The following is a 10,867-nucleotide window of genomic DNA, read 5'->3' as shown; positions in this document are numbered from 1 at the left end:
TCACAGAAACCGGCGTCACGCACGTATCAGGTAAAGTGCTGAAGCGGGCGTGGTTTCGAGAGGGCCCCCAAGCCCCCTCCTGGGTGCACCCACCTTCCCTCTCCCCCACACCACATCCAGGCTCTGTGTGGACAGGACTTTGCAGGTCCCGCATCTGGTGGTCCCTCGAAGCACGGGTTCTCCCGACAAGAGTTAGTGTGTGTGAAGATGTGTGCCGAGGGTCTTGGTGCTGGGCTTGGGGATGGAGGGGCTGCCGTGCCAAGGGATGTGGGCGGCCCTGTGAGCCCTGTCCCCGCGTGGAGTCTGAGCCTGTCCCGGCCTCCTGCACCCAGGAGAGCGCGCAGTGCAGTGACCAGTGGCTTCAGTCCGCACGGGTTCATCAAGGCTGAGAGAGACCTGGAACTGAGCATGTGCTTCACAAAACTGCAGCTCTTATTTGTTAAATATTTATTGTTGTTAAATCCACATTACACCAGCACGACAACCCAAGTAGTAAGAGAGTACTTATTGTTTTTATAAATACATGAAAGGTGGCAAAATAACGCTGCTTAATCCCAGACCCAGCAAGTCAGCAAAATGTCACATTCGGGAACATTTGGCAAGTATGGAGAGACACCAGTCGTGATTCTGCGAGAGAGGTCGGTCCAGGAGAGCCTTGCGTGCCAGCCTGCCCAGGCTGCGGGTGCCGGCACTCACACTGCGCACGCAGAGCTTGCTTGGTGTGTCTAGAAGGAAGTGCAGAGCTGTGCGTGTGAAGCAGTGAAACGGGCTACACGGGGGCACACAGGTACAAAATCATTAAAAAACACTACATATCGAGTAACTGAGCTAAGAGAGTTTGACAGCTTTATCATAAATAATGAAAGATAAATGTGTTTTGCATAAGGAATACAGTGTGTTCTCTTCATAGCAAAGTACCATTACCATATCATAGCAGGCCCCATTTTCTCATGTTTAAAGTTAATTGGTTCCGACTTAAAACTGTCAAGTCTGGTCAGAACCCGCTCCATCCAACTGACCAGAGTCAGGGGCACTCTGGATGGCCTTGGGATGACTGGGAGCCCAGCACCTTCTTCAGTCAGAGGTCTCATGGCTGCAGGGAAGTTAAATTGTGCTCCCACCCGCTGCGCAGGCGCCCTGCAGGACATGCACGCTGGCGCCCACCTGGCTCTAGCTCAGCCCTGTGCCCCCCAGCAGACGAGTGCCCACAGGCTGCCTCCGACCCTGACGACCTCTCCGCTCAGCCCATTACCAACTTGCTCTGTGCACCCCACCTCCAGCTCCGACCCTGCGGTGTCCCGAGGGTCCCCCACCACTGGAACCCTAACTCCCTGACTCAGGAACGGCAGCGTCGTGGACGGAATTTGAAGAGAACCGAGGGAAGCCTGGCCTCCACTGGCTCCCGCCCCCCGGCCATCTGCGTGGACACCGTCACCGTGCGCCTCGCATTTCGCCCTTCTCCCCTCTGCTCCTCCCTAGCCCCTCACCCCGACACACCCCGCCTGCCGCGGTCACTTGGGTGGTCTAGACGCCCTCCGTGGAATGGTCTGTGGTCTGTTTCTGCTTTCCTCAGAGTAAGTTACGGATTTCAGCATGTAAGCTCCCTACCAAGGCAACAAAAAGGAAAAAACACATAAAGAAAAAGCTAACAATGAAGGTCTTAACCTTGACAGAAACTCAGGATGTTGCTAGGACTGCAGCAAGTGGTTCCTTCGTACGACTCAGTAGAAAACGGTTTGCACAGACAAGGCACTTGCGTGGGTTTCTTGGTCGTGCCCTCCTGCTGTGGGGCCGCCTCCGGAAGCCCCCGCGCTCACGCGGGGTGGCAGTGCTGAGCCACTGTTGAAGGCACTTAGGACAACACGGAGCGGGGTCGCTTTTCCGTGAGGGCTTTGGCTTTTCAGACTCCTTGAATCACAGCGATTCCCGGAGTCTGAACTGGCTGATGAGTGTGGATTCTGCGCAAGGCGTGCGTCTACCGGCGTCGCGTGCGCAGCCTCTGCTGGTTTACAGAAGGGGAGCTGCGGTGCCCTTCTGTCTCTCGGAGTCGCGGTGCACTTGCGTCCCGCGGCAGGAGGCGGGTCCGGGCGGCGCCGTTTGGGTCTGTGCTCCCACGAGGGCGCCAATCACAGGTCCTCGCTCTCCACCAGGCCGGGGCTCAGCGCCAGCGCGGACGGGCCGGCCTCGGGCTGGAACGCCGCCCGGATGTCCAGGCCCTGGTCGGAGAGCGCGGCGTAGCGGCTGGCTGACGGCCGCACCCGCTTCGGCTTGGCGCTTGGCGGTGGCTGCTGCCACTGGGCTGCAAGACACCCGAGCATACGCAGGTGAGGGCCGCGTGGGGAGGACTCTGCCGCGGGGCACAGGGCCTGTGGTGCGGCCGGGCGCCTGCTCACAGCACACCCCGCATGCCCCCGAGGAGGCCTGAGAGGCCCGCACGGCTCTGCACCTCACGCCCCTGTCACAGAGCGCGTCTACACGGGCTGCGAAGACCGCAGGGGGGACACAGGCAATGCAGCTCACCCGCACCTCGGTACTCGCTGCAGCCTGGGGACTCCTCGGAAATGGCCACTAAGCTTCCTAGCTCCCCTTTTAAGAAATCTTCAAAGCTCATGGGTAGGCATTCCACAGTGGTGACAGGAATTCTGAATGGACTGGGGAGGGGGTGCTGGCTGAGGTCATAGTTACTAAAGCATCTCATGGAGGTATTTCTTAATTCAGAAATCAGTTCTGAATTTTTCCTCGGGGTTTACTTGTCACAGAGTGCCTCTGTCATAGGCTGATACTGTCATAGAGGGATACTGACCTAGTCTGTCAACTCAAAAGGGATGATTTTTTAAAATCAGGGATGCGTGTACATAAGGAGACACACACAAACACACAAGCCTACTGCCAAACTGCTTCAGACACACACACACACACACACACACACGAAGCGCTCAGCCATGGGAAATACGCCCTGCAGCATCAATGGGCCCCGTTCAGCGTGGGTCCCAACGCTGTGCCGGGTCAGGACACAGGAGGAATGTTAGAGGCGGCCCCGTGCACCATGCAGTCATGAGATGGACACATCTGTGACTGTGCCTGAGCCTAGCGTTAGCTCCTAGAGGCGTGGGGGGAGAAAGCACAGCTGGGGAGCCCACGCCAGAGAAACAGGGGCACACGCGGCACTGCGGCACGCAGCGTTTCTGAGCGGTACTTGGGCACTGTTCTCCTGGCGAGGGTCACTATTACTGTCGGGAAACTACAAACAGAAAGAGAAAGAGCATGGTGAAGTCTCGGCGTGGGAGGCTCGAGGGCCGTGTGGGACAGACCAGAGTCTGCGGTGCGGACCGGGAGGCCTCGGGCGCCCAGCACGGGGAGGCACTTACTGTACACGTCGAGTCGGGCTGTGCAGGACACAATCCCGGCCTCGTTCTTGGCCGACACGGTGTACCAGCCTGCGTCGTCCTTCGTGGCGCCCTGGATGAGCAGGCACACGTAGCCGTGGTGGTCCTGGTGCATGCTGTGGGAGAGGGCCTGCTGTGAGGGCTGCCGGGCTCCTCAGCAGGGCTGCGAGCCGTGGCTCACGGCACCCTGCGTGTCCCGCAGGCTCTGCCCTGTCACCCCCAGCAGGCAGGTTACCTCCCCGTGTCTGAGGCACACGGGAGCCCCCACAACGTCTCCGCAGGTGGGGCTGGGAGGCCCGCATGGCCCCTGTACTCTGGGGTGGCCGGCTTCTCCAATCCTGCGGGAGGCGCCCCATAGGGGTGAGCCCTGCTGCCTCAGGACCCCCAGACCCGAGGGCGGGCAGGGCCTGGCACTCACCTCACGCGGTCCGTGCTGTGAGTCAGTGACTCGTTCTCCTTCTTCCAGAATATCTGTGGTGGGGGTGCCCCCGAGACCCGGCACTCCAACCTCACGGGGTAGCCGTCCGCCACGCCCGTGTTCTGCAGCTTCTCCAGAAAGACCGGCGGCTTGTGCGCTTCCTTAGCTGGAAGACAGGAGACAGGTGTCCTGCCTGGGAGACATGGGCAGTGCCACAGAGCCCGCAGGTGCCCTCAGCAATGTGGGGCAAGAGGCCCGTCCTCCGCCAAGGGAGTCCTTCACCCGGCGGGAGCCTGTGCTCACCCCACACCTCCTCTTCCTCTGCGAGGTAGAGGCTGAGAGCCCTGCACCCACCCTCACAGCGCCTGCCTGCGTGGTCTCAGGGGCCTCCTGCAGGCTGGCAGTCTACCAACAAGGGTGCTGGGCTTCCTTAGTCCACCGCTTCCCCCTAGTGACGCTGAGCCCTGGCGTGCTGGGGTCAGACCCACGAGCAGCCTGCCCTGCTGTCTGGGAGATGCTAAGGACCTCTAGGTCCTGCTGCAGGGAGACGGGCAACAGCACTGCACGGGCGGGCGGGGGAGGGGGCTTTCAATGGGTGCCTGACGACTGGCAAGGTGGGCTGTGCCCTGCAGGTGCCGCTGGCCTCGTGATCACCGCACAGCTGCCAACAAGAGGGAGAGCACCCGGCCTTCTCCCCGCCTGCCTCAGGGATAGACACATCACAGCTCTACCTCACACCTGTAAATAACGAGGACCCTGTCTGACCTCAAATTATGTAGGGAGTTAATTTTTACTGGACTTTTCCAGCTACTCTGGGGGACGCAGATGGTGGGAGCAGACCTCTTTGTTTTCTTTCTGGGTCTTTGCTTTCATTAAGAGGAAAAAGATGGATGGACCGTCACGTCACAACAGCAGACAGCTGCCTTCAGAGGCTGTGCTGGGCAGGCACGGGGAGGCAGTGTTTCACAGGATGTCATCCTTGTGAAATGATTTAGTCCTTAAACTGTGAGCATCATGGCCCATTCTGCAGCAGGGAGAGTGAGCAGCAGTGATGGGCCGGCCAGAGGACATGGCCAGGAAACGAGGACTGAGCCCTGACTTCTCCCGGAAGTGCTGACGGGGACATCTCGGGCCTGAGGACAGGCATGGGCAACAGAGCCAGCCACACAACAGTGAGCAGCGGGGGCCGGAGGAGGGAGTGAAGCGGAACCCAGCCCACAGGCCGACTACACTTCTGTGTGCACGTGTCTCATTGTCAGGAGACTCCTCAGGAGGAGACACTGTCTCTACAAAGAGCTCAGGGCACTCGGACCTGGAAGAAAACCAGGGATGGGATGGACCCAACTCCACAACCAGGGGAGGACGTGGTCTCCATAGATCCCGCCTCTGGGAAACATGGAAGAAGCCAGCTGCTTTGCTAAAGGTGCTACTCTGAGGACCAGGTGAGGCAACACACACAGAGCGCTCTGCAAACAGAGAGACGCAGACACAGCACGGGCTCCCCACACGGCTCCTGGAGGGCTCTGCACGCAGCGGTGAGAAATGGACACAACACACTCCCCACTCTTGTTGATTCTCTAAACATTTTCATACACTCATTTTCCTTAGCTAAAGCAAAAAATTATACCATCCAGGTCTGCTGCGTTGCAGGTGGATTCTTTACCAGCTGAGCTACCAGGGAAGCCCCACTGCTAAGTTAACTTTATAATCCTTATTAGTATACCCTATTTTTCCTGTGTTTGCGTTAATGAAAATGATTTCTCACACTGGGGGCGCTGCTGAGTCTCCTCTCGCCCTGAGCGTGTCTTCCCGAGCCTACCTGCAACCAGGAGCTCCAGGCTGAAGGAGTTCTGCCCCGCTCGGTTGGTGGCCACGCACGTGTAGATGCCGGCGTCCCGGGCTGAGACGGGCTCGATGACGAGGGAGTGCACGCCGTTCTCCCGCACCAGCATCTTGTGGGCACTGTCCTGGCGCACTGGCTTGCCGTCCAGCAGCCAGGTGAGATCGGGCGTGGGCAGCCCACTGACCTGAGGCAGAAGGGAAATGCATATGAGTTCCTCCGATGCCAAAATGGGCCGCTCCATCCACAGGAGATGGGCTCTTAGTGTTGGTCCTGGTTCTCTTCTTGGCACAGACAGGCTCACTTCTAAACACCTCCTACAGGGCAGCGCGGAGGAGAGTGAGGTGGGGTCCTCAGGGGGTCCGGTGGAGAGTCTGCGCGTCACTGCATGGGGCCCAGGTTCAGTCCTTGGATGGGCAGTAAAGATCATTCTTTAAAAGAAGCCGATTTTTTTTACACATTCACAGTTCCCTAGGGCTTCCCCGACAGCTCAGCTGGTAAAGAATCTGCCTGCAATGCCGGAGGCCCCAGTTCAATTCCTGGGTTGGGAAGATCCGCTGGAGAAGGGACAGGCTACCCACTCCAGTATTCTTGGGCTTTCCTAGTGGCTCAGCTGGTAAAGAATCCACCTGCAATGCAGGATACCTGGGTTCGATCCCTGGGTTGTGAAGATCCCCTGGAGAAGGAAAAGGCTACCCACTCCAGTACTCTGGCCTGGAGAATCCCATGCGGTGTATAGTCGTCCCTGGGGTTGCAAACAGTCTGACATGACTGAGCGACTTTCACTTTTACATATAAAACTAAAATTAATATTAACCCCTTGGTATCACCTGATTAAAATAAAATTTTCCCCTTTGACTCTGTATATATATATCTATGTTTGTATTCATTTTGGTTCTGTAACTAAAATGTCATTTTAGAGGTGGTCTGTGTGAATTCTTACAGACCCACAATAAATACACGCATATAAACATATACACTGACATCTGGATACTTACACCGTGGAAAGAATTATGTAGCAAGTGATGTGGCTGACAGGGATTCATCTCCAAAATTTACAAATGGCTCATGAGGCTCAGTATCAGAAAATGGATAGAAGATCCAAACAGACATTTCCCCCACAGAAGACATACAGGAGGCCAAGAGGCACATGAGAAAATGCTCAGCATCACTAAATATGCTGGAGAAATTAAAATTTAACTATTAGAGAAAGGCAAATAAAAGATATGAGGCGTTACCCCACATCAGTCAAAACGGCCACTGTCAAAAAGCCTACCGACAATAAATACAAGGGTGGGGTTAAGGCAAGGGGCCCCTCCTAAGGTGCTGTGCTGGTGGACAGTGTGGTAACAGCCCCTGCAGAGAACTGCAAGGAAGCGTCTTTAAAGTGCTCAAGCAGAGCCACCACATGATCCAGCAGCCCACTCTAAGAGTATATGCGGAGAAAAGAATGAGAAAAAAATCCAGAATTCAAAGTGCACCCAATAGTGAACTGCAGCCCTGTTTACAACAGCCAGGGCACGGGGGAGGGCCAGCACCCGGCGACAGGACGACGGGCCCCGGCACGGGGGAGAGCCAGCACCCGGCGACAGGACGACGGGCCCCGGCACGGGGGAGAGCCAGCACCCGGCGACAGGACGACGGGCCCCGGCACGGGGGAGAGCCAGCACCCGGCGACAGGACGACGGGCCCCGGCACGGGGGAGAGCCAGCACCCGGCGACAGGACGACGGGCCCCGGCACGGGGGAGAGCCAGCACCCGGCGACAGGACGACGGGCCCCGGCACGGGGGAGAGCCAGCACCCGGCGACAGGACGACGGGCCCCGGCACGGGGGAGAGCCAGCACCCGGCGACAGGACGACGGGCCCCGGCACGGGGGAGAGCCAGCACCCGGCGACAGGACGACGGGCCCCGGCACGGGGGAGAGCCAGCACCCGGCGACAGGACGACGGGCCCCGGCACGGGGGAGAGCCAGCACCCGGCGACAGGACGACGGGCCCCGGCACGGGGGAGAGCCAGCACCCGGCGACAGGACGACGGGCCCGGGCACGGGGGAGAGCCAGCACCCGGCGACAGGACGACGGGCCCGGGCACGGGGGAGAGCCAGCACCCGGCGACAGGACGACGGGCCCGGGCACGGGGGAGACCTAGCACCCGGCGACAGGACGACGGGCCAGGGCACGGGGGAGACCTAGCATCCGACGACAGGTGAGTGGGTGACAGGTGTTCATACACAATGGAATATTACTCAGCCGTAAAAAGGAATAAAACTGGGTATTTGTAGAGATGAATATGAAACTATACAGTTTATATACAGTCTGTTATACAGAGCGAAGTCAGGAAGAGAAAAACAAATACTCCATATTGATGCATACATATATATAAAACACATAAATATGGAATCTAGAAAAAGAGTGCTGAGAAGCCTATTTGCAGGGCAGGAACAGAGACACAGGATGCAGAGAACAGCCTGTGGACACGGGGAGAGGAAGGAGAGAGCAGGATCAGCAGGTACACACGACCACGTGCAGTACAGAGTCGGGGGGCTGCTCAGAGCACAGGGCGCTCAGCTCGGCGCGCTGTGGTGACCTAGAGGGGAGGCATGGGGGGTGAGCGGCAGGGAGGGAGGGGTAAACGTAGTTACAGCTGAGTCACGCTGCTGTAGGGCAGAAACACAATGGTGTAGAGCCATTATCCTCCAATCATGAAGATAAAATAACAGAGGTGATACGTTTGCATGATCAAGTAGATTCAGCCATGAAACAGGAGGAAATAATGCCATTTGCTGTCACCTATGGGCCGAGAGAGCATCATAGCAAAGTGAATAAGTCAGAAAGAGAAAAACAAACAGCATGTGGTGTCACTTACAGGTGGAATGTGGGAATGGATGCCAATGAACTAGCTTACGAAAGTAGAAGGGATGTACAGACCTAGAAAACGGGACCTATGGTTACCAAAGGGGAAAGGCGGGGTGGGAGGGGTAAATCAGGAGGCTGGCACTAACTCACACACGCAAATACATAATCAACACAGACCTACTTCATAGCAAGGGAGGGGTACTAAACATTGTGAAAAAACCTATATATGGAAAAAACCACAGAGATGAACATCTACATTTGTAACAGAGTAAGATTCTGTATACCAACAACAAACATGACACTGTATATCCGCTTTACTCCAAATACATACATATATACATATGAACATATATATATATGTTAAAGTTAAAAAAATTAAAGAAGTAATGAGACACAAGTTTTTGGTGGCTTCTTGTAGCACATTTCATTCTAATTTACAAACCCCAAAAAGCACTTGCACTAAGGCACTCCAGTTTGACACCAGCACTATCTATAGCAGCCAGGACAAAGAAGCAACCTACATGTCCACCGACGGATGGATAAAGAGGATGTGGTGCATATATACAATGGAGCACTACTCAGTCACACAAAGAAGGAAACCAACGTCAGTTGCCGTAGCCTGGATAGACCTAGCGATTGTCATTTTAAGTCAGAAAGAGAGAGACAAATATGACATCGCATATATATATATATGGGATCTTGAAAACAATGATACAGATGAACTTATTTATACAGATGAGCATATTTATAAGACAGAAACAGACTTGCTGAAATAGATAGTGAATTTATGGTGACCACAGGAGAAAGGTATGGCTCTCCAGGCAGCTCTCGTGGTAAAGAGCCCGCCTGCCAGTGCACACTCAGGTGTGACCCCCGGGGCAGGAAGATCCCCTGCAGAAGGAAATGGCAACCTGCTCCAGTATTCTTGCCTGGAGAATCCCATGGACAGAGGAGCCTGGTGGGCTACAGTCCATGGGGGTTGCAAAGATTCGAATACAAGTGAAGTGACTTAGCACCCGCAGAGGGAGGGGATAAACTGGGAGGTTCAGATGGACATATAAACAGCAGTATATTTAAGACAGATAACCAGCAAGGACCTGCTGCATAGCACAGGGGACTACACTCCCTAAATGGGAAAAAAACTTGAAAAGATACGTGTGTATCACTGAATCACTTTGCTGTACACCTGAAACTAATACAACATCGTAAATCAATTTACTCCAATGTAAATGAAAACAATACATTGGACAATAAACTCCTGTTAAGAATGTATCCTTTTCAAACATTTCTGTGAGTCCAGAGTTCTCTTAAGTGCCTCCTGTTTATGTTCTGTAATTCCAGAGAGAACCAGCAGAGGGAGCCCAAATAATTTTATAAAACATTCATACTTCAGAGCTGAGATTTAAACTTAAGGTCAATCAATGGAGCAAAACCAGAGGAGAGATACAGCACTGGGGGGAGGTTGGGCGCATGCACTCACCTTGCAGTCCATCCTGCAGAGCCTGCCTTCCTGCACGGTCAGATCCCCGGGTGCCTGCAGGAAGTGCGGGCGGAAGAAGCGCTCCTGGATGGGCTCCCCTTCGTCAGCACTGTCCCTGGACCGTGAGCGCGGCCTTCAGACCAGAGTCAACATACGGGAGATGGGGGTGGGGTGGACAGACGATACAGAAAAACAGATCGAGAGATGGCAGGTCATTTCTAGGGTCCCAGTCATCTGCTTTCTAAATACCAGGGCAAAAACATAATTTCCTTACCTGCTTACCTGATCCCTAATCTCAACCGTTTACAGCATAAAAAAAGTCAGGAGGCAAAATCTTGTTTCACTTGGGAGTTTGATACAAATTTAATAGTCTGCTAATTACAGATCTTAATCTGCTATCCTAACCCTTATGACTAGTATAAATCATGAATTGGGAAATGGGAAAAAAAATAGGTTAAAGAAAGCTTTAAAATATTTTTAAAGCTGAATGAGAACTGTATGAGAACTAGCAGCTCATTTACTACCAAATGTTTTTCAGTATCAATAACTATAACTTTCCGCTGTGAGTGAAAGTTTGTAGGAAATCAGAAGTTCTTATTTTTTAACCAAGTAATATGTTTCTAATTAAAATTCCTTTTCATTAACCAGGAAAACAACTCAATTTTTAGGCAGGTCTTCTGCATCCGTTATCCATGTACCTAAAGACAATTATTTTTTGCTTTAAAATAAAATTGTGTGAATCTCCCAGATTTTGTGCATCTTTCTTGCTTTTGAGTATGTTTCTAGAGGCACCTTTTAAGAGTAAAATGATTTAAAGTGATTGCAGGGAAGATGTAATAATCAAAGGACAAGATGTTCAAACTAATTCTGCCAGTGATCATCAGA

General features: G+C 54.1%; 1 protein-coding gene across 3 annotated transcripts in view; it reads right to left on the bottom strand.

Annotated features, from left to right (window-relative positions):
* PALLD (palladin, cytoskeletal associated protein) overlaps nucleotides 431-10,867 on the bottom strand; it is a 382,006-nt gene continuing 371,569 nt past the window's right edge. For 2 of the 3 annotated variants that reach the window (XM_018051789.1, XM_018051787.1), the window contains 5 exons: nucleotides 9,983-10,115; nucleotides 5,624-5,831; nucleotides 3,805-3,970; nucleotides 3,369-3,502; nucleotides 431-2,299 (listed from right to left, as the gene is read on the bottom strand). In XM_018051789.1, the coding sequence (XP_017907278.1) occupies nucleotides 2,127-2,299; nucleotides 3,369-3,502; nucleotides 3,805-3,970; nucleotides 5,624-5,831; nucleotides 9,983-10,115 (814 nt within the window). In that variant the 3' untranslated portion in view covers nucleotides 431-2,126. The other variant, XM_018051788.1, reaches the window with a different exon arrangement.

This window comes from Capra hircus, chromosome 8 (genome assembly GCF_001704415.2).
Source record: "Capra hircus breed San Clemente chromosome 8, ASM170441v1, whole genome shotgun sequence".
NCBI lineage: Eukaryota > Metazoa > Chordata > Mammalia > Artiodactyla > Bovidae > Capra > Capra hircus.
Note: the sequence above shows the minus strand (reverse complement) of the source record. Positions and strands in the feature narration are given on the sequence as shown.